Genomic DNA, 24,271 nt, shown 5'->3' with positions numbered 1-24,271 from the left:
CCAAAAATCACAGAGAGGCTTACAATACAAAAACGCAAAAATACATGTCACTGAAACTTTGCTTCAGGAAAACAAAAGTTTTGTGTCTCCCCATTCACTATTACTGAAAGCAAAGAAGTCTATAACTCCTTTACCACTTGCACTAGAATGTTTCCAAGGAATAGGTGCAAGACGTTTTCTGTAAGCATGGCCTTTACAGTTTAATGGAGTTTTTTAAAAGATTTGCTTCTCTCCCCCCCCCCCACACACACTTGTCAGAAATGTATATGAAAACAGTATACATTATAGAAGTGCCTTTAAGTAATTAATCTAATAAATTTCAGAAAGATAGACAGGGTTTTTTTGTGCAGCACATATTTAAAGTTGATTATAGGGAAAGGAAAATCTAAAAAGGATCTTGATTACCTCCCTGCAATTTAGGAAAATGGTGGTGTTTTGGTTTTTTAAAATGAAAATAGCATGTATTACACGTTTGTCACTGCAAAATTTCAGAAGGATTGGTGCATGAATTAAAGTCTGTGGGTTCATGGATATTTTCTTTGCTCAATGGACATCAAATTCTGTGATACAATGCATTAAACTTCAAAGACACTAAAATACAAGTTGCAATCTTGTGCACCATTATTCATGTGTGTTTTTATTTATGTGAAAAGGGCTGCCATTTCTGATATTTCTCTTTCAGCAACCAATATTTAAAAGACTGCATTTTCACATTCACCTATAAAATGAAAGGATGGGGGTATTAGGATTATGTTTTACATTGGACATTTAAATCTAGCAGTCCTGCATACAGGATACACCCTTATCCCACAGTCCCAAATGCCATACCTGCTTATCCAGGAAGATGACCTGTGGTTGCCTGGGAAGGGGGCTTTCCATCACCCCATTAGCGGGCTGGATCCGGACAGAGATGTTATAAGGCCTGACATAGAGGCAATTTCCTGGAGTCTGGCTGCTTCCATTTCTTGAACATGGAAAAATGTTAAGAGGAAAAGAAACCACCATTACTGGCTATTCATTCAGAATACATCTGGAACCATCATTGGGCACATTGGTGAGAGAATTTCTACCCATATGGCTAGTTTTCTGGAATCTACCAGTTTCCCTGGGACACGGGTGGCACTGTGGGTTAAACCACAGAGCCTAGGACTTGCCGTTCAGAAGGTTGGCGGTTCGAATCCCTGCAACGGGTTGAGCTCCCATTGCTCGGTCTCTGCTCCTGCCAACCTAGCAATTCGAAAGCACCTCAAAGTGCAAGTAGATAAATAGGTACCGCTCCGGCGGGAAGGTAAACGGCGTTTCCGTGCGCTGCTCTAGTTCGCCAGAAGCGGCTTAGTCATGCTGGCCACATGACCCGGAAGCTGCATGCTGGCTCCCTCAGCCAATAAAGCAAGATGAGTGCCGCAACGCTAGAGTCGGCCACGACTGGACCTAATGGTCAGGGGTCCCTTTACCTTTACCAGTTTCCCTAATCCTAACAGGTTAGTACAGTAAACCCTCTGTGTTCTCTGCTCTATAGCACAGGGAATAAATCAAAGCTGATGCCTGCAAATATGTGCACTGTATCTTTAACTACACTATGGTCCTTTACTTTTCAAATTCTCTGTGCAGGTAGGCTCCTCCTTAAACTTTTACTTCCAAGAGTAAAAATTGAATTCAAGCACCTGGGATTATTTGACTGCATGGGAGAAGGAATTTCATTCTGAGCCCATGCAACCTGACTTCCTTCTCGATGCTTTGTGTCATTATGCTTATTACCGTATATATGCTTCTAAACCACTGCTATAAGGTGATGACTTGGGGTTTGCTATTGCCTCAAAATGAAAGTATAAAAACCATTTATTTTTATCTCCTGGTGTTTGCTTTAAGGTGTTGTACAAACAATGCATTTATTGAGAGCCTATTCACTTTGGTTTAACTCAATTTCTTTATCAGGTTTCTCTGAATTCTAAAGGCACTCTGGGCTTTGCAAAGCTTTTGCCTTTGCAAACTATGCTAGGAAGGAAAAGGAAAAGTGGCTGATTTCAAAGCTAATAGTCTATGTTGCTTTCTAATACTGCTAATCTGAAATAACGCACAGGGACTGAGAAGTGGATTGTAGAAAATTAGTGGGAATATTTTCACTAGGCTTATATACTTTACCTAGGAAAAGACCCTGATGTTGGGAAAGATGGAGGGCACAAGGAGAAGGGGACGACAGAGGACGAGATGGTGGGACAGTGTTCTTGAAGCTACCAGCATAAGTTTGACCAAGCTGCGGGAGGCAAAGGAAGACAGGAGTGCCTGGCATGCTCTGGTCCACGGGGTCACGAAGAATCGGACATGACTAAATGATTAAACAACAACATCACGATATACTCTACCTAAGCAGGAAAACTATTCTTATCAGTGCTAGCAATAAATGTAAAAGAATGACCTCACTGGGCATAACTGGTAGGATCAACATGTACAGTATGTGTTCTGCCAGACCTCAGTAAAGGTTACAAGCTCACAGTTTCCAGGCCTGCTGCTCCCACCAGAAAGAACAAGTCTTGTGGACAGAGCTTATTAAAGCCTAGACTGATTGGTTTTTCTCTTGGAGATCCATCCCTATTGGAAGTGTCAATCATAGAACTCCACTCCTCTGCCTCTCTGCTTTTTGTGTTTTCCATTTATGAAAAGGTTGGAGGAAGTTCTAAAATTGGACTAAATATCCCAAACAAGAAAACAATTTCTAGAAACCCTCCTGAGTTTTCAAAGTGGCTCCAAAGCCTCAAAGCCTGCTAACTTTGCTTTGGGCTTTGAGGCAGTCAAAAATATATTTGAGACGGGGATGGTTGCTTCCTCAGAGGTGAATTCACAAACCTATCACAGCTCAGACTTCATGCATCCTGTAAATGGGCATCAGGCTGCAAAACTTTGTACCGTAATAAATCTGTTAGTTTAACTCTAAGGTGCCACAAGAAGGCTGTTGTTAAGAATTTTGTTACTTTTTCCATGTCATAACATAATAGAATCATAGAATCATAGAGCTGGAAGGCACCATCTTGTCCAACCGTCTTTAATGCAGAAATCTTAACAAAAGTGTCCATGACAGATGGCCATCCAACCTCTGCTTAAAAAAACCCCAATGGGACCACCTCATGAGGGAGACTGTTTCATGGTGTATATGCGTGTGTGTATGCTTTTTCTAGGGACCTGGGTGGCGCTGTGGTCTAAACCACTGAGCCTCGGGCTTGCCAATCGGAAGGTCGGCAGTTCGAATCCCCACAACAGGGTGAGCTCCCGTTTCTCAGTCCCTGCTCCTGCCAACCTAGCAGTTCGAAAGCATGTCAAAGTGCAAGTAGATAAATAGGTACTGCTCCGGCGGGAAGGTAAATGGCGTTTCCGTGCACTGCTCTGGTTCGCCAGAAGTGGCTTAGTCACGCTGGCCACATGACCCTGAAAAACTGTCTGTGGACAAACGTCAGCTCCCTTGGCCAGTAAAGTGAAATGAGCACTGCAACCCCGGAGTTGTCCGCAACTGGACTTAACTGTCAGGGGTCCTTTACCTTTTTATGCTTTTTCTACACATTTTGCTCCCAAGTTAAACCTTGCTTGCTAAATAGCAGAAAGTACTTGCTTTCCTGCAGGACATTGTCAATGTCTAAAATAACTGGTTGTGCCAAAGGGGAAAGAAAATGCTCCCTTCAAAGGCAGAATGTATTGCCATTCTGCCCAGCGTTTTGGTTCATGGGAACCTAAAGATTCCTCCCTGTAGCATTGGTAAAAGAACATTCAGGCTTGCTGCTTTCCTGCTGAGCAATATCAGGAGGTAAGCAGGTTAGCTTGTCAGTTCCCTTAAGGAGAAATGGGGAAGTACACAACACCCAGGAAGAGCAGGCCCTGTGGGGAAACTATAAAGAGGTTACGCAACAGGGGATCGCAAACGCAGACCGGCTGAACATACTGAGATCCACAGGAGAGCAGACCCTTGTGCCAAAATAGGATGTGTGTAAGGGAAGAAACCTGTACAGATCTGTTGGTAAAATACAAAGGAGCTTAATCATTTGCAGTTAGTTTTATGAATAGCGGAGGAGGACTGGGAGAAGACATCGTGGGTGGTTTTTGTGTGCACCGCAATTTTGAGCACTGTAGGGTCTCTGTGTGTGTCTAGGTTTGAGAGAAGTACTGAGGTTTTGCATTCCTGTTTTTCTTTAGCTTTAAAAATGCTGTGTGTGCGTTTGTTTGGTTACTGTGAGAACAGGCTGCTGGGGGGAAAGGGCTTTTGGTGATAATACTTTGTACTGTTGATAAAAAGGATACCTGTTATGCAGTGTTTGAAGTGCCAACTGTTTCTTTGCAAAGGAGGAGAATACCAGAACAGGTGAAAAGAGCGCTTTTCTCCCAGCAGAGGAGCAATTGCAGCAAAGTAAGACACCACTCAGTTTAGTTACTGTACTGCAGGTGCTAAACCCTTTGTGAAACAGCCATGCTTAAAAGTACCTTTGCAAAGGGAGTTGGTGAGAAAGCCAGGCCCTGCCATTGGCCAAGACCTGTGACTTCTTAGCAGCCCCAGCAGGTCTCGTGGGTAACATCTGCATTGTTTGCTGAGAAATCTTCCCTAGGCTACTGAGCTTCTATACTGTGTCACAAATGGCTCAGCTCCCCTAGTAAAAATCTTTCCCTACCTCTGACTCCCAAGAGTTTTCTGACATTTCAGTGGGTGCCCTATGGTTGCCAATAGCAACCAGCAGGTCCTTTCTACAGCCCCCAAGCACCACGTTTCACCCACACTATATATTGTGCAGATTAATGAAACCAAGGCTTACATTATTAATTATAACCATAAATATTCGACCCTTTCCTTACCTGAACTGTGAATGGTTAAGGACTGAAACTAGGCAGTCCTCTAATTCACTTCTTAGGTTTAGCACCTGGGGAATAGTATCGTGTGAAAAGTAAACAGCATTGTGTTGCAGGACAGACCCAGCGGACCGGCTCTTTCAGCATATCCCAAGGTAATACCACTTTAAGCTCCATATAAACTCTTAACAGCTTCTATCCTAAAACTAGACCGTAGGTGGTAGAGTTTTTTACGATATGTTATAATAGTGCAATAAATCTGTTAGCTTAAAATCGAATCTCCGTGGCCTTTTAGAGAAATCATCATTAAATGCAAAGCCCTCTTAATGATGCCATCCCGGTGAAATTGTTTAATCTGCAAAGGGGGTGAAAGGTCACCAAATGAATTTTTTATAATACATCAACTTGACACGCAATAGGGAAAACTGTAATAGATAAAAGCAAAGGAAAAGGGCACTGTCTTCTTCTGATAGGTCAATAGCAGCCAAGAGAGTCACTCATCCACTTTGCCTTCACTGCTGTGCTCCTTTCCCATTTAATATGGACACCCAATTAATACCTCAGCACCATAGACAACCTCATTTTAGGTGAATTATAGCAATTCCTTCCCCCTTCTCTGAAATGAAAGTGATCACAATACATCATAGCAGTGCACGAATTAACGTTAATTGATTCCAGTTACCAAGCATCGATGGGCCACTTCTATAACCTGGGCCTTATTGGGAGCTGGAAGGGATGGAAGCAAGATTAGATTGCAATGTCCGTTGCTTTGGCGACGGAAGTCACCTGACACCTTGTTAGGTGGTTTGTACGGTTCTATTGCAAACCCCAGTGGGGTCGTCAGTAAACTGGAGTGATGTCCAAACATCATTACAAGCTGCTTCGATATTAAAGCGAAGGGATTAACACCTTATTGCAAGCAACCTGGATTTGTCACTGTGCTGTCGTTATCCAATTTCTAGCTGATAATGTGACTATGGCCTGTGGGCGCAAGGTCCTCCAGCTAAAAGGAAAGTATAAAAAGCATCCAACCTGCCCAACAGCTAAAGTCGTTTAACCCCTCACCTGCTGTGCTTCCTGCAGACGAGCTATGGTGTTTGTTTGTTTGTAAACTATATTAAAACAGTGGGCAATGGCAAAAATGGGGTGGAAAAACTTCCACATTCTGGGGCCTAATTCTTCTCTACCAGGTAGTTATTTTCTGTTAGCTCAGATGCTTGTTGTAGTGAACAAAGACAAAACCCCACTTTTCATAGGCTTAATTTATGTTGATGTTAATACATAGTGACTTTTGAAATGGATTTTCAGTGCACTGAAACAGTCTTACAAATGCCTGCAAAGTTCTCATAACACAACACCTCCTGGCCATGCCTGAATTCTGAATATTTTCCAGGAGATGGTTTTGTCCTCCCACATGATGCCCAAAATCTCCCTGACACAGTGCATATGGAAGGCATTGAGGTGTCACTCCTGGCAGGTGTAAGTTGCCAGTGACTCATTTGCATAAAGCAATGTGCTCAACACACAAGCTTGGTAGACCTTCATCTTGGTAGTGGCCGTTAGCATCACGTTCTCCCATACCTTTTAGAGACGTGAGCCATTGTACAGCTGCCTTGCCAATACACTTGCCCAGCTCAGCATTGATGGTAAAATTGCTGGTTATGGTGTGACCTAGGTAGACAGAATTGTCTACCTCAAGCATGTGCTTACCATTGCTGATGCTGGCAATGTCCTGACCCAGAATGTTGGTCTTTTTCTTGTTTGTTGTGGAAAGGTGGGAATCTGCTCTATTACGTGTGTGTGTGTGTGTGTGTGTGAGAGAGAGAGAGAGAGAGAGAGAGAGAGAGAGAGAGACTCTGCTAGAATTCCTGGTGAAACTCATTGCTAAATATGGCGCTAAATTTTTCTTCAACTGAGTTGCCTTTGATTAGGTATGTTTGTTTTCCAGGGCAGAACATTGGAAAGCAGGAGCAATGGTTTTTGTTTGCTTGTTTTGTTTCCTACTAGAATTTAGGGACCTAAAACACGCAATAATTAGGCCAGATTAATATTGGTTGAAGCCTTGGAGATGTATTTATTGTTGGGGTGTTGCAGAAAAACAGATAATTTGATTAAAGGAACCAAAATTTGATGTCTATGATGCAAGCACTATTTTATACCTCTTTCTATGCCTTCACAACAGCCATGTAGAAGGCAGAATGTCCGCAAAAATAAGTGCACACAGTTTTCTCTGTGTTTTGTTTATCAGGGTTGTTTGAATGTATGATGTGCTTGCCTTTAATCCCTGATATGCTGCCCCTTCATCTCTGATATGATTCAATAGTTTAGGTTGTTTTTAGTAGTCCAGTGCATGGCAAGATGGGAAAGACAACACATATACCCTCAAGAACAATTTGAGCTGCCTGCACAGCTCCCACTACATTTCTCAGGGTCTGCTGCCACACCTCCTGCACGTTCCTGACTCTTCCTTTTGTGCCCATCTTCTGACTTGGTCAGTCCAGCAGCTGCTATAGAATCAGATAGCTAGCTCAGAATTATTGCTTGCATTGCTGCTGTGGCAGCCGCCACAGTGGGAGAAATATGTTAATTTTCATTCTGTGGGCCTTGTATTTACAGGTCTCACCCTAGTGAGATAAGTGGATTTCCATTGCTCTTGGGCATAAAGTGACAGTGTTGAGTTATAAAGGCCTTTTAGATAGGTTTGCTATGGACAGTAGATATTAAAAGCAGAGCACAGCTTCAGGGTGATGGCGTACCATGGGGGAATCAGTAATGTGGGAATCAAACCCTTTAATTCTTGTGCACTGGTATGAAGTAATTTAACCCAAATTAGCTATGGACAGCCAAAAGTGTAACAAGAAGATGCATTGTTTAGTGGCAATAATAAACCAGCAACATAATCCTCTGCATGTTTGCTGAGAAGTAAATCCCTACTGTGTTGAAGGGGACTTACTTTCAGGAAAGTATACACAGGATTTATACACAGGATTGTGACCTAAGTCAGAATCTGATGTATTTATTTGCACAATACCCGAGATATGTCCAACCGCAACGTAAAATTCCAAGTAATCAACCATTTTTAAGTAAGCAGCTTACTTAACTATCATTGATCCTGACAGTCTCTTTGTGCCTTGTCTATGAAAAGGTGATAATTGCACTTCAGCTGGACAAATGTGAAGTCAGAAATGGGTCTGAGTCAGGTAGCAGCAGTTTACTGTACAGGAAGGCTTGTGTAAACCCTCTCTCTCATTTCTGACAGGGCCATATTTCTCAAATCCCTTTTCCTTATTAAAAGTATAATTGGGAGTGGCAGCCATGGTGAGAGCGAAGCATGTAAGCCCTTTGCAAATACTTTACTCATGCACTGTCTCCCAGTCATGTCCCCAACATACCACATGTGACATCGGGGGCAGGACTTCTCAGTGTGGCCCCATTTCTCATTCATGTGTTTGAACGTGATCCCAGTTCAGTCACTGAGATCATCTGTAGGAGTGTCTTTAGTTGTCCCCCCAGTTAGTGAGGTTTATCTGATGTCAACACAAAATCAAACCTTCAGGGTAATCAGTCTAGTCTTGCGAAAAGTTCTTCATAAAAAGATTCAGCAAGCATCTTCAGTTTTAATTTTTACACATTTGCTGAAAACTTTTCTATGCCAACTAGTTTATACAGACAATTAATGTGTGTGTGTGTGTGTTACAATTTGCTGGTGATTTGCAATTTTGTTTCCATTGTAGCTATAATTTTTGTACACACAGTTTGGTAAGCTGTATATGCTTTTATAAACCAAAAGTGCCTCCATAGAGCTGTTCAAAGAACATAGCCAGAGTCGGACAAGTGGTTTGGGCTCATTGACTCAAGCTAATCATGGCCATAATTTGAAAGTGATGGTTGTTGTACCACTTGCTTCAGTGAATGAAGGATACAGGACAGTAAGCCTTTGGTCTAAGTGCTTCTGTGTCAGCCACTCTTGCGAGGCTCCCCCCACCTTGTGCCCTTCAGATCATCCCTCACACTGACGACATTGACAGGCAATGAAAAGTGGTTTTTACATTAACATTTACAGCATTACTATTTGACGTGAAGTCCTCTTACCTAGAACTTCCCTCTGCTGGAATTGAGGTGGAAGAAACCATCACCACTAGCGTATCAACTGGTATTTTGAGGGCATGCTGAAGTTCACCAGTCTGTTGGGCATTGATAAGAGTATTGGCCAAACTTGTCAATCTGTCACCCGAAAACGAGGAGGCAAGCTTGTACCTTCGGAAGTGTAATGGATCACTTATTTCAAGGATCAGCACTCTCAAACCAGTGGATGAATGGGGTGGCAACGAGCCCCCAAAGTTTGATGATTGGGTTTTCTGTTGGCTAGCTCTATGGTGAATGAACACACATGACTTCATAGGAGGGCACTGGTATTTCCTCTTTGTAGCATTGTCTGCTATGGTAGTTAAAGTGCTCTCACTTCCAGATGAGTTGAGGACTGTTCTGACTTGGTCCCACCCAATCTGTAAAAAAATAGCCAGTCTTTGAATCACCGCTGCCTCAGCCTCTGCTATAGTGAAAGCAACATGAAGAGAATCATATGTGTGTATTTCAATAGGTTCATCCCAGTGAATGGCAACATACAGAAGATTCTCATGAAAATTGAAGTAATTGGTTCCTGTCACAGCATTTGCCAAGGAAGGTCTGGGAAACGACAAAACTGGTGGCATATAGTTCCCTTTAACAAAAACACGGAAGCTTCGTGGCTGATCGTAAAAGATAGCTAAGAGAATCCTTGTAGTGTTGTGACCACTATTTAAGTAGAGCCTTAGTGACCAGGGCACTGGACCATTAAAACAAATTTTTGAGAGCTTGCTCAATGGCAATATTGAGTAAAATGTTGATGAATGCTCTGTGGCACAGCAGGATCCCTGTGAAGTGGCTTCGCTGAAGGTATCAATGAAGGTGTCGGTCACCAGCAGGGGTGGAGAGGGCTTCCAGTTACTGGCATCTGTATCTGTACTTTCTAAAATCACCACTGCATAGTATGTTTCTCTACAGAAATACACATTTGATGACGGTTTGTAGATGCACTTTCTGTCTTCTCTGTAAATGCCTGTTAAATAAATAATACATCATCAACACAGACTTGCCAACACTTGTAATTTTGTCGCAAGACTTGTAATATGTGACAGACATTTCTCTTTACACAGTCTCTGAAGAGGTAAACAATTGTACAACTACATTATTAGCTTTCATCGAAAGTGTGATTGGGAGACCAGATGTAAGGGCGGGGAAAATATGTGCCTACTCCAAATGACAAGGAAAATTAAAGAGTAAAACTGGATGCTGTTTTCAAAAAAGAAAATGCACGTTTTAGATTGAATCCTTTATTCATTTCAAAGTAATAAAATGCATAATTGCATTACATTAATGTGATTAGATATAAGATTGCTGCCTAAGTTGGCACTAATGCAGAAAGCTGATGCAGTCTAGGTTCTACAGATGTATCAGTGAAGCATTAGATCACTGAAGGTTCTGACTGGAGCAACAAAAGAGAGATGGTTTTTCAGTAGATTTCATCTGGAGGACAAAACTGAGCTATCTTATTCCAGAAAAGAAATTCACTGAAGGAAGAGGTTATTATAGCAGTCCTCAAATATTTAAAAGGTGCCATAAAAAGAATCAAATGTGTGATAATTCCTTTAAGGATGAACAATGGCCTACAACCAATTGCTTATCTGATGTTCTCAGTACAGTGCTACCTTGGGTTACAGATGCTTCAGGTTACAGACTCTGCTAACCCAGAAATAGTACCTTGGGTTAAGAACTTTGCTTCAGGATGACAACAGAAATCATGTGGTGGCGGCGTGGTGGCCGTGGGAGGCCCCATTAGCTGAAGTGGTACCTCAGGTTAAGAATGGTTTCAGGTTAAGAATGGACCTCCGGAGTACCACTGTATTACTAAAGCAACAAACTACATTTTCCAGAAAAACATTATATGGTGGAGGTGGTAAGGAGGAGTTAAAAATGGATTAAGTTCTAATGGGGTATTTTTTTCTACCAGTGGGGTGGTCTGGGGGCTTGTGCAGATTGGCCTAACCTTTCCACTGTGTGGGGATGGGAGAATATGCCAATGTCTCCATTTCTCAGTTTTCCAGGGTTTAATTGAGTTCTTCATATTTTGATTATTATTTTTTAGTACCATGCACTGAAATGTTGCCCCCAGAACATGGGCCATATGTGTGTGTGTGTGTGTGCCCCTGCACATACATGCAACAGAGAGCACAGGAATGAACATAGGATAATTAGGATAGGACCAAGGAGAGAAAGCTGAAAATCTGGGGGCCTTTCTGGACATGCAAATCACTGTGTCTAGTTCTGGGCACAACAATTTAAGAATGATATTGACAATCTGGAACGTGTGCAGAAGAGGGAGATTGGTATGACTGAGGGTCTGGAAGCAAGGTTTATGACGAATGGTTGAGAGAGTTTGAGTGTGTTTAGCCTGGAAAAGAGGAGACTGAGAGGAGATATTATAGCCATCCTCAAATATCTCAAGGGCTGTCACATGGAAGAGGGAACAAGCTTGTTTTCTCCTGCTCTGGAGGGAAGGATCGGAACCAATGGCTTCAAGTTACAAGAAAGGCGATTCAGACTAAACGCCGGGAACAACTTTCTGACGGTAATAATAGCTGTTTGACAGTGGAACCTACTCCCCCAGGAGGTTGTGGGCTCTCCTTCCTTGGAGGTTTTCAAGCAGGGGCTGGCGGGCCATGTGTTCTGGATGCTTTAGTTGAGATTCCTGCATTGCAGGGGGTTAGAATAGATGACCCTCAGGGTCCCTTCCAGCTCTAAGATTCAGTGATTCACTAGCTACAGAACTGCTGCAGCCTTCCTCACTTGATGCCTTGCAAACAGCTGAGTCAACCGTTCCCCTCCCACTGATCACCCCTCTCGCATTTCTCTTGCTGAAGAGGTCCTGCTCCTATTCTGCCACTTGCTAGGATTTGCATTTGTGCAAGCTCCCTCTTCTGCAAAGAGGTTGCTAGAGTCCTGGTTGGTCCCTTCCTCTTCCTCTTCCTCTGCCCTCCCTCCTTTCAGAATCACCTTTTCTGCCAGTCACAATTTCTGCAGCCAGCCATTTCGATCACTTTTAAAATGAAACCCACGCTGGCCTTGGTAATCATAATGTCATTTACAATTTACCACAAAACACGTTTATTCAGTTAGCAGCACGTTGGAGAAAAGAGAACTCCGTATGAACTCGCCGCTGAAGGCCTAATCTGATTATTTCCTCATGAAAATCCAAGCAGGGGTGCTTGTAAGCGGGGCTGGGGGGGGGAGGGGGGGAGAGGTTTGCTCACAGCTGACTCTCATAATCAACACAAATAGATAAGTGACACACCGTGTCAGGGGCAGCGTCTAATCTGCCCTGCGGCTCTCCTTGGAGAAAAAGGCCAGAGTGGACGGGGCTTAATAAATACTGATTGACCACTGAGTATTGAGGTGACATGTGCTATTTACATTCGAGATGAACAATAACAGTGATAAATTCCAGAAGCCTTCCTTCTAAATGGCTAAAATTAAGTTAAGCGGGTTATATATTTCGCGTGCAAGTGAGGGGAGGAGAGAATTGGGGTTCGCAGATTGGGGTGTGCAGGTGTGGCAAAAAAAAGTCAGAAAAGCCAAGAAGATGGTGAGTGCATGAGATAAAACTAATTATATGCGGAAGAGGTTTTTTTTTTAAAAAAAAAGAATGGGGGGGCTGTTGTGTTTATGCGCCAACACGCGACACTGAGCACCATGTATGGTGCGATCAATGGCATCAGATGTGCACATGGATGTGTTACACAGTAGTCTATTGGGTATTCAAGGGCAGCAAAGTGGAAGTTTGTATGTGCTCTCTTTTCGTACAATCCTTTTCACATTAATTTTTCTCTTTTCCCCCACACAAATTCTAAAATAGAGCTCCACACCAAATTTGTTATTTTATTTAATTTACTTCTTTCCAAACACTCAGGTTGCTTGCAGGGTTTCTGACAAATATTAACTTTGTGTCAATATTTGTCCTTCCTGTCGTGAAATGAGGATTTTCCACCTCATTTCACATTTGAAAAGAAAAATATGCCGTTGGGGTCCTCTTTGCTTAAGAAAAAAAACACCCCACACAATTCGTATCCTTTATTTAGAAAATGGACCAAAAGGGAAGGTTTTTTTAAGTGGGTTTTTTTAAAAAAAGAATGGATGTTTTACTTAAAGGCACGGAGACTTTCGGTTTTTTACCCAGCTCCCTCACGAATGCCCTCAAAAGTTCTACATTTAAAATTGAATGAAATACATCAACATTAATGATTTCCCCCTTTAGGTTAGCATCACCATTTCTTTCTACTAATTTCTTCCCCAGTTTATGATAGATTTCACATTGCATACTTGTAAGGAAAAATTCGGGAGCATTTGACTAAAACAAAGAGGTGTCATCAAGTTTCTCTAATATGTATTTTATCAAAATAAAATAAATGCCAAGCAATGTTGTTTCCATCTGCCTAGGTTTGCTACTCACTTATTTCTAATGCCAATATAAATGCAGCTACCATGTTAAAAGCTAAAAGTGGGGACATAATTAATGGCACACTATTTACTCACTGTAGCCTAGTGGCCCTGGGCAAACTATACTCCATAAACCATACTCCCCCAGAAGTAAGGAAGACAAATAATTCAGTGGACAACTGAGAGAACTTACATGTTAAGTTTCCCGCCATCTCAGAAACTACCTTGTGAGAACTTGCTGTATGAGCTTGTGTGAGAGAAGAAGCAAATGCTGTGTGGGATATATATATATATATATATATATATATATATATGCAGGTTTTGGTGTCTTCGGGTGTCTTCCCGTGTAAGAGTCGGGGTGTCTGTGCGACGTTTCGACGAGGTCTCACTCGTCATCTTCAAGTGAGATATTTGCTTTCGTAGATTTTCACGGGTACAGGAATGCAGGTTTTGGTGTCTTCGGGTGTCTTCCCGTGTAAGAGTCGGGGTGTCTGTGCGACGTTTCGACGAGGTCTCACTCGTCATCTTCAAGATGACGAAGATGACGAGTGAGACCTCGTCGAAACGTCGCACAGACACCCCGACTCTTACACGGGAAGACACCCGAAGACACCAAAACCTGCATTCCTGTACCCGTGAAAATCTACGAAAGCATATATATATATATATATATATATATATATATATATATATGGAGTAAGGAAGCATCTTGAAGGAGAAAGGTTAAGAATCCCCACCCCTGCCGCTGGGTCATGTCATTTTAGGGGGTGAAACTTAATTTTTGCACATTTCTTCAGTAGTTGATCTTAAAAATATGGTTTCAGGTGTGAGGAATTCAAATCCGCTATTATTTTAGTGACTGGACAACATTATGCTTGGTAAGTGTAGGTTTGTTGAAGAAGGACATACTGTAAACTGCTTTCAAAAAACCAAAGAACTTTTAGTTTTACCTTCTGAAAATGTCAGGTAATGCTTAACAACAACAACAACAACAAGTACTTGACAATCATTTTTAATTATTTCTATGCAGTTTTACACACATTCTACCTACAAGCAAAACTAAATTATAGTAATTTAACCCAACTATCTCTTGAATTCCCAAGTCATGTTACAATTTTTTAGCACTCCTCATTTTTGGAATTTCAAAGTTGAAAGATTCAACCTGGCCAAACCTTCCTGCCTTGCCCTCCTGAAGCTGATTGAAGTGAGTGGGTGGTCACTGGAATGATGTGAGATGGGTTTGCATGCAATATTTAATTCAGACCTCAGTATTTCAGTATCTCAGTTTAATACCTAGTCACAACCTTCCTCACAACAATTAATTTAAAGTCTGTTCAAATTATAGCAATTATTTCTAAATTTTCATAAAGCAGATAAATGGGCGTATATGGATGCAAATCCAAGTTGTTTTTTTCAATACATCCAGACTAAATCTGCATGCAAACCAATGTGCCTGAGGAGCCTGAGAAGGATCCGTGTCCAGAAGCACACATTCCTCCTAGTCCCATAAGAGGGACTGGAGCCCTTCCACAAGGCCAAGAAGGCAGAGATGGGAAGGAGTACAGTGGTGCCCCGCAAGATGAATGCCTCGCAAGACGGAAAACTCACTAGACAAAAGGGTTTTCCATTTTGGAGGTGCTTCGCAAAACGAATCTCCTATGGGCTTGCTTCGCAAGACGAAAATGTCTTGCGAGTTCCTGCGGGGTTTTTTTCCTCCCCCCCCTTTTTCTAAGCCGCTAAGCCGCTTATCAGCTGATCCGATAAGCTGATAAGCCGCTAAAAGCCGCTAAAAGCCGCTAATAGCGCTAATCCACTAATCCGTCAATGGGCTTGCTTTGCAAGACGAAAAAACCGCTAGACGAAGAGAATCACAGAACGGATTCTTTTCGTCTTGCGAGGCACCACTGTACTCAGTCTTGGCAGAAACCTCTTATTTGCTGAGAGAAAGAAAAGCTCTCACTATTTGTGGCTTGTATGTTAACATGGGGTGAATGTAGCAATCTAATGATTATGGTAGTGGTTTTCAAGCAGTGTGCTGTGGCACCCTGAGGTGCCTTGGATGATGGTCAGGGGTGCAACGGGCAATGCTGGCCTCTGCCCCCCTTTCCTTCCCTCTCTCCTCGGATGCCCTCTTGCGTCTCTGCCTCCCAAAGGCTTGCACAGCTGTTTGTTGCAGCAGCCCTGGCTACAAGCTCCCCAGGTGAGCAGTGCCTCCAGGGCTGGCCAGAGTAAGCAAGCAAGTGGGCGAGGGAGCCCAGCCAGCCAGTCTACCTGCCCTTGCTGTTGGGAATGGACAGACTAGTGGGAGGCTGGGCAGGCAGGCAGGCAGGCACTGCACTGGCCTTTCTTGTGCTTGCTGTGCGCAAGGCCTGCCTGGGAGCTGAGTGCTTGGTGCTGCCTCTAGTTCACCACTGGCCAGTCTCCGTTGGACCACTAAGGCTGGGGGTATCCTCTTCCCTCTGTGGGGCAGGGTGAGGAGGCACCTCTCTTTGGGGTGGGGGGCAGCTCAGAGACCAGGAGCAGCAGCAGCTCCTGCCCAGAGGACTCCCAAGGAGACGGGAGGGGAGGCTGAGGGAACACTCCACAAGGGAGGGTGTTCGAAAAAGGGTGAGCGGCTGCCAGCTCTGCAGGTAAGGGGTGACCCAACTGGGCTCCTGAGTCCCACAGGGTGCTGCAGAAAGGATGTAGTTGGTCAAGGGAGCCGTGGACTCAAAAAGGTTGAATACCTCTGGATTATGGGATTAAAATTCCTATTACGCACAGGAGCAAGTCTACACTCTTGGAATTTTCTTTCCACTTCCTTTTGCTTTCTGGCTGGTCTTATTTCAACAGTAGCAATTGCTTTGCTTAGCCTGCAAGTGACGTGTTTATAAGAATCTTAGGAAGTTGAATTATATTGGGCCAGACCATTGGTCCATTTCTCTCAATCCTCTCTAAACGGACTAGATTTGGCCCTCCAGGGTTTGGGGCACAGATCTTTCCCAACTGTACCAGGAAATGCCAGGGATTGAACCTGGAGCCTTCTGCACGCAGAGCAGATGCTCTACCACTGAGCTACAGCCCCTGCCCAGCTTTATACCCCCCCAATTTGGAACCAACATTATACCCTCCATTTCCCAACTGCACCTTTTCTCCCTCATTGTCTTCTGCTGATGGAACATCTCACCACCTGGCAATTGCTGGGCTCCTTCTGACGGTACATGTAAATAGGAGGAGGGAAACTTGCATTTGCACTGGCATTTAAGTGATCCCACATACAGTTGTACCTTTGTTCTCAAACGGAATCCATTCTGGAAGTCCGTTCGACTTCCGAAACTTTCAAAAACCAAGGCGCGGCTTCCAACTGGCTGCAGGAACTTCCTGCACTCAATCGGAAGCTGCGTCGGACGTTCAGCTTCCAAAAAACATTTGCAAACCGGAACACTCACTTCCAGGTTTGTGGCGTTTGGAGCATTCAAGTCACAAGGAGTTCGAGAACCAAGGTATGACTGTATCTACCTTTCCCTGCAGCTTTCCTTCCCTGGTGTGTGTTGTCTTATACAGATTGTAGGGCCTGAGTCTTATTTTTTTGTTTTACGTACCGTTCTTATAGGCACCCTAGAAACACAAAACCAATTGCCACAAATAACTAGTTAGAATCTGTTACAGGAGGAGAGATATGCCTGTATTTGGAACGAAAGCTGTTGGCTATCAAAAGACACAGCAGAAGGCAATGGAAAGGGATTTAAAGGTAGGTACCTCGGGTTACAAACACTTCGGGTTACAGACTCCGCTAACCCGGAAGTAGTACCTCGGGTTAAGAACTTTACCTCACAATGAGAACAGAAATCGCGCGCTGGTGGTGCGGCGGCAGCAGGAGGCCCTATTAGCTAAAGTGGTACCTCAGGTTAAGAGTGGTTTCAGGTTAAGAACAGACCTCCAGAACGAATTAAGTTCGTAACTAGAGGTACCACTGTATCTGGGTGATAAATGTTGCAACTCATCTGGAAAGGTCACGACGGAGGGATAGGATGGCTTATAATAAAGCACAGTAGTTATCAATACCTGTTGATTGTCCATCTTAAAATAAATAAAGGAAGATCAAGGTATTGTATTCACACACAAAAAGACAGGAGGGATAAATAAAATGGATCCACTCTACAATGATATCAGTGGCATTTGTGTATGGGGGAGACCAAGAAAGCTGCCTGGAGATTTTCTTATGGTGTTCTAGTCTGTTACTTCCAGCCCTGCAGCCATCCACGTGTGCTCTGTGGACCAGCATTAAAATGTCAGCCGGGGAACTGAGAGGCGTGACATGACAAGATGAATAATGGGTGGGGTCTGAGAGAGGATACCACAAATATGGGTCTATGGGAGAACATACTAAGCTGCAGGAGAATATGTGGGATGAATGTGGCACAATTTACTGGGAGGCAGAGATATGAGCTGAATATGTACACCACTTAGTCTGAATAAACCTATACTGCAAGTATTTGCTCTCTGAGTTTCACAAATTAAAGCACTTACATAATATCAGAATCATTTTGTTAAACCTGCAGCCCTATTGAAAACCTCAACACAACTGGTCCTTGCCGATTTCACAGCAAATAACACAGCTCTCCGCCTCTTGAAGTGAAAACAGCAGTCTTTATCTTTTCTGCACTACATGCTTTTAAGGGGCTATTTCCTCTCAGGTTGTTTCTGTATTAGCTGAACGTACGAGGCCACAGGCCTATTTCTACATGCAAACACACAACTGCCCCCGGTCCTTTCTGACTATTGACCCTATACAAGAGAAAGCAAAACAGCATTCTTTTCAAACACAATACCAACCCTTTGCTTTCCTGCCATGGCACGATAAACACATCACATTTTTCCTTTCCTCTTTTCTTTTTCAGAATGAAGCTCTGATTTCATTGGATGCCAGATCTAAAAACAAATGTGGGTTGTGCCAAGCGCTGCTCTGAGCTGTGGATATAATGGGATTTGAATGGGAAGTCCCGGACACAATAAATCTGTGCCATATGTGACCATTTCCTGTGTCAGTTCCTTTCTCATAACCAGTGGACTCCCCCGCCCCGACGTCGTTCCCTTTCTTTCCCTTTCATGACCCCACACCAGGACTCTGAAATCTTTCATGGCTGCTTCTCCGCCTGGGGCTCTTCCACAGCAGTTGCATAAATAAATGAAATTGACAGCAAACATCATAACAGTTAGCAGGAGTGTGTACCCACCACAAGTGCCTTGTCCTGCTTTGCAAGAGAAATGGAAGAGGAAAGGACTTATTATGGGGGGGGGAGTATGTTCTTTGACAAGCGAGGGGGTGGGGGAATTAGTAAAATAAACTTGCTAAGACTATTGTTGTCAAAGTGTTTTGCTTCATCTAGTTACAAATTAGGAAGGGTCTTTGGTTCTTCATCCTTCTACTCTCCATTTTCCATCACCACATTCCAAAAGGGGTAAATTTGCAACTGAGTGGTTTCAAAAATAAAACTCCCGGGTTTGAAAAATCTTGCCTTATTTCAGGTCAGGCCTATTTCAGTTTGAGTCCTGGCTCAAACTCGACTCATCCCCCTAACCACCTCCCAAGCAAGAAAAAAGAAAAAGCTACCTTTGAGAAGGGATGCGGGTGGCGCTGTGGGTTAAACCACAGAGCCTAGGACTTGCCGATCAGAAGGTCGGCAGTTCGAATCCCCATGACGGGGTGAGCTCCCATTGCTCGGTCCCAGCTCCTGCCAACCTAGCAGTTCAAAAGCACGTCAAAGTGCAGGTAGATAAATAGGTACCGTTCCGGCGGGAAGGTAAACGGCGTTTCCGTGCGCTGCTCTGGTTTGCCAGAAGTGGCTTAGTCCTGCTGGCCACATGACCCGGAATCTGTCTGCGGACAAAAGCCGGCTCCCTCGGCCTATAGAGCGAGATGAGCCAGCAACCCCAGAGTTGGTCCCGACTGGAGCTGATGGTTACCTTTACCTTTGAGAAGGCTGGGGAAAAGGAACTGGTGACGAGGAAGGCTTGCTAGATACAGGAGAAGGAGCTGTTGAGCAAGTTCAGGGGCATCATTTCTTCCTGGGGAGCAAAGGATTCATAGTTTTATTTGCCTCCCAAATTGAATTGGGAAGCAGAAGGAGGTATGGCTCCAAGGCTACTGGCAGAGCTATGAGCACCACACAGCCTGTCCTGTGCCTCTTAAACTAGTTTGCTGCCCTCTTGTGCCCCATTGTCTGTGTTGGCATGTGCCTGCCATCTTGTTCTTTGCCTCAGGCGGCAAAATGCCTTGGGCCAAGCCTTGCTCAGCAGCGTCATTTCCAGTTAAGGAAAGGCCACAAAGGGTCTGCCAGGGGAGGGGGTGTGCGCTTCATGCATTTTTCACAAGCATGGCCTGGGAATACATGGAGAGAGAAAGCACACTTTTGGTTCAAAACATATGCAAGGAAAGCTATAAAAAAACCAAACCCAAAACAAAACAAGCTTGCATTTTGAGATGAGCCAAGGGGTGTTGTCCCATCGCTAATAAATTATCCTGTTCTTTTGCAAAAACAAAGTCTGGTAATCAAATGATTATTCCAAAATAGAAACATTCCATTATGTCATTTATGATCATTTCCCAGTTAAAACAGTTTTGGGCCTCATGAATAAGAACTCAGGCATGTAGAATTCCCACAAAACTCATTGAAATGTAAACCGTTCATTAGGGATGGTCCAAAACCAATATTCCCAATCTACGTGTCTAGAGAGTGTACTGTGGAAACATCCTGAACCGAACACCAATTTGTGCACGTAGTGTTCTTAGAGAATTGACTAAATTCTAAATATAATAAATCATTATTTTTAATTTTCCCATTTGGGATCAAGGTGCAATGTATTATTCTACCAGTGACATTTCTCAAGCATCAGCCATCCAGGTTGATGGTCATCACTTGCCTCCTGTGGGATCAAGTTCCATAATTTAACAATGTGCTGCAGAAAGGAAGCATCTGTCCTCAATCTTCCAGCCCTGCCCTTTTCTGGACCTTTTGCAAGTCAGCAATATCCTTTTTGAAGTGAGGTGACCAGAATTATACATGGCGTTCTAAATACGGCTGCATCATAGATTTGTATAACAGCATTGTGATATCAGTGGTTTTATTTTCAATTTGGGTGTGTGTGGTGTTAGAGGATGGGCAGTACCTGCGGTGGGGGGCACATCATGCTCCTTCTGGGGTAGTTTGACCACCTTTGGTCACCTCCCTGCACTTAGCTCTCAACTCTGGCTCCTAGAAGTTGACAGTGGCCACACCCGGGAATGGCTTAAACCAGCTGGTTAAACCAGGTGAGGGCAGCCAATGGGTCTCAAACCCTCAGTGAGTTAGGGACTTCCTCTGCATGTGAAGAGAGGCTCCAGTGGATTGAGCAGACGTAGTTTATGGTGAGTCCAATGGTCAAGAAGGTTGTTTCTGCACATGGAAGTGAGGGGCAGGTGGGGCCTGTCCACCTGGGAAAGTGGCTCATCTAGGAGAAGGACAACTCTGATCCTAAACATCTGCTGCCTTGCAGGAAATCTTCAGAAGAAGAAAAGGCTAAGGAGTAAACCCTGTGCAAATCCAGGGTGAAGTTCCTAAGCAGTTGGATAATGCCTTATACACCTCCTTCTGGCAACTCCCGCAGCCAAGCTGGTGCCAAACATATTGCACTGCTTTCATTTGGGCCACATCAGTGAGGCTGAGAGAGGGGTCCTGTCATCCGGGCAGCCCAGGACCATCAGCCCAGGACCTGCAGGCTTACACACTGCCCAGGCTTCCGCTCCAGGGAGGTCACAAACTCCATTGTCTCTCAAAACAGACAGATGCCAAAAACAGCCATATTTTCAATTTCGTTCCTAATGATCCCTAGCATGGAATTTGCCTTTTTCACAGCTGCCACACATTGGGTCATCTTCATTGAGCTATATACTATGACCCCAAAGTCTTCTTCCCGGTCCATCACTATCAGTTCAAACCCCATGAATATATGCGTGGAATTAAGGGTTTCATTGTTGCAACTTGTTTATGTTGAATTGCATTTGCCATTTTACTGCCAAGTCACTCAGTTTGGAGAGATCCTTTCGTATCTCTTCACCCTCACTTTGTTTTAACGACCCTGAACAATTTAACATCATCAGCAAACTTTGCTACCTCACTGCTCACTCCTAATTCTAGGTTGTTTATGAACAAGTTAAAAAGCACAGGTCCCAGTACTGATCCTTGAGGGGGGGGGGGCTCCACTACATCTCTCCATTCAGAGAACTGTCAGTTTATTCTCACTCTTGATTTCCTACAACCTAACCAATTCATGATCCACAATAGGACCTCTCATCTTATTTCTTGACTGCTAAGCTTACTCAAGAGTCTTGAGTGAGATATTTGTCAAAACCTTTTTGAAAATCTAAGTATGTTTTGCCAGTTGGATAACCTCTATCCCTATGCTTGTTGACATGCTCAAAGAACTCTAATAGGTTCATGAGACAAGACTTGACCTTACAGAAGCCATGCTGGTTCTACTTCAGTAAGTCTTGTTCTTCTATATGCTTGGTTATTTTATCTTTAACAATAAGATCTACGGGTATAGGGTGGTATACAATATTATTATTATTATTATTATTATTATTATTATTATTATTATTATTATTTCCACAAGTTTTTCCACCACAGATGCCAAGCTAACCAGCCTGTAATTTTCAGATTCCCCTGGGTCTCTTTTTAACAACTAGTGTTATATTGGCTACTTTCCAGTCCTCAGGTACAGAGGCTGATTTGAGAAGTCTCAGGTAGATGTCATGTGGACCTGGATGTTTGTCAGTTTTTATTTTGCCTATTAGACCTATAACTTCATATCCCATTACCAGTATCCGCCTTAGTTCCTGAGACTCATTTCCTTCAAAGGTAGTTCAGACACCATGATATGCCCTATATCATCCACTGTGAAGACAGATGCAGATGATTCATGCAACTTCTCCACAATCTCCATATCCTTCTTTAGCACTCCTTTGACTCCCTTGGGGCCCATCTGCCTCTCTAGATGGTTTCCTGTTACTAATATATTTAAATAACTTCCCATTTTCAGTCTTCAGGTTTATAGCAATGCGTTTGTCAAATTCTTTTTAAGCATCTCCTACTGTTGGCTTGTACTTTTTTTGGCCAAGGTTTGTGCTCCTTTTTGTTCTCCTCATTCACACAAGACTATAGAATCATAGGGTAGGAAGGGATTCCGAGAGTCATCTAGTTCCAAAAGAAGCCATCTTGCCTCTAATAGCATCTTTGTCTCTCCTCATTAACCATGTTGGCATCTTCTTCGCCCTCACGATGCCTTTCCTGATCTGTGGTATCCACTCCAGTTGAGCTTCTAATACAGTGGTGCTCCGCAAGACGAATGCCTCGCAAGACGAAAAACCCGCTAGACGAAAGGGTTTTCCGTTTTTCGATGCGCTTCGCAAGACGAATTTCCCTATGGGCTTGCTTTGCAAGACGAAAATGTCTTGCGAGTCTTGTGATTTTTTTCGCTTTCCCCCCCTTTTTCTAAGCCGCTAAGCTGCTAATAGCCTTTTAGCCGCTAAGCCGCTAAGCCTTTAATAGCCGCTAAACCGCTAATAGCGCTAATCCGCTAAGCCGCTAATAGGGTTGCTTCGCAAGACGAAAAAACCGCTAGACGAAGAGACTCGCGGAACGGATTAATTTCGTCTTGCGAGGCACCACTGTATTGTGTTTTTAAACAACTGCCAAGTGTTTTGGAGTGATTTTATCCGTCTGATGTTGTCTTTCAATTTCTTTTTTATCAGTCTCCTAATTGGGGGGACATTTCTTCTTTTGAAGTCTAATGTGACTGTGTTGGATTTTCTTGGCAATTGGCCATTTTCACATGCATTTAATTTACTAGCCCTTTGGTCATTGCTCCCAAGTGGCTCAACAACACTTACATCTCACACTAGGTCCTGGGCACCACTCCAGGTCACCTGCTGTTCCATTTCATATGGAGCAAAGAACTCACTTTGGAGGCCAGGTAGCCACCTGTAGAAGTCTCCCTGAATAATGGGAGAGGCCAGTAGGCTTTCCCCATCTGGCTCATGAGAATTAAACTACAAGCTCCATCATCCCTAGTGGGAAAATCATAATTCACACATTTCTGGGCCCAGATCTGAAGGAGGGAGAATTACAGGACTTAAAGGAGTGCTCAGATTGCAAAATTCCATGACACTGTGGTTACATTGATGAATGTGTAATACGAAGTGCATTGCCAAGAAAAGGCATCTATTTCATAGGAGCTGAAAGAAAGACCCCCATCTCTTGTCACCTTCTGGAGCGGCAGCCCCTATACTGCTAAAGTTCAGTATGCTCACATCTGATGCCCAGCACACACAATTCTCTGGCAGAGAGAAATGCGGCCCCCACCCTTATCCCTTGGCTGCCTGTCTGCTCTTCTCAGCACAGAGCAGCCTGCTCTGCATATGTGAGTCGCTTCACCATATTGCATATCAGGAGCTGGCTGAACATTCAGGTGAAGTCTTTAAAACATGCCCAACTTGGCAAGTCTGAGTCAAGCCTCCCGTGCCTGACGTTTTAGTAGACCACAAACAGAAATTGCAATGTACAGCTGGCCCTGTCTGCTCTTTTTTCCTGCATCCAGACCTTTCCGCCAGACTCAGCATGGGGGTGATTTCCTGGCAACACAGAGGCATTTCTCTTCTCTGATGCACAAAACCAGGTTTGAAAGCGGGCTGGTGCTTCTGGTGACCTTCTGCCATGCAAGATGAATCATCTGAACTGGAGCTCTATTCTTTGCTGACCCAGATTTCAAAGACAGCTCTACACATCATGATGGCTGTGGGAAACGCTACTGGGATACTCATATTTCCCGCAGCACACACATAAAAGGTGGATGCCATGCACAAGACAGGCACTCGCGTCTAAGAGTGAAAGTGTGG

The 24,271-nt window shown here is 43.7% G+C and overlaps 1 protein-coding gene across 1 annotated transcript in view; it reads right to left on the bottom strand.

Annotated features, from left to right (window-relative positions):
- The window catches only part of PKHD1 (PKHD1 ciliary IPT domain containing fibrocystin/polyductin), a 253,117-nt gene that overhangs the window by 19,175 nt on the left and 209,671 nt on the right, over positions 1 to 24,271 (bottom strand). Inside the window, exons 57-58 of the mRNA XM_082216559.1 lie at positions 8,917 to 9,922; positions 829 to 964 (exon numbers count right to left, since the gene is read on the bottom strand). Coding sequence (XP_082072685.1) covers positions 829 to 964; positions 8,917 to 9,922 — 1,142 coding nt within the window. The remainder of the gene's footprint in view (positions 1 to 828; positions 965 to 8,916; positions 9,923 to 24,271) is intronic.

The sequence above is a fragment of the Podarcis vaucheri genome, assembly GCF_965113315.1.
Source record: "Podarcis vaucheri genome assembly, chromosome: 3".
Lineage (NCBI taxonomy): Eukaryota > Metazoa > Chordata > Lepidosauria > Squamata > Lacertidae > Podarcis > Podarcis vaucheri.
The sequence above is the reverse complement of the archived record's forward strand: the minus strand, read 5'-3'. Positions and strand labels throughout refer to the sequence as shown.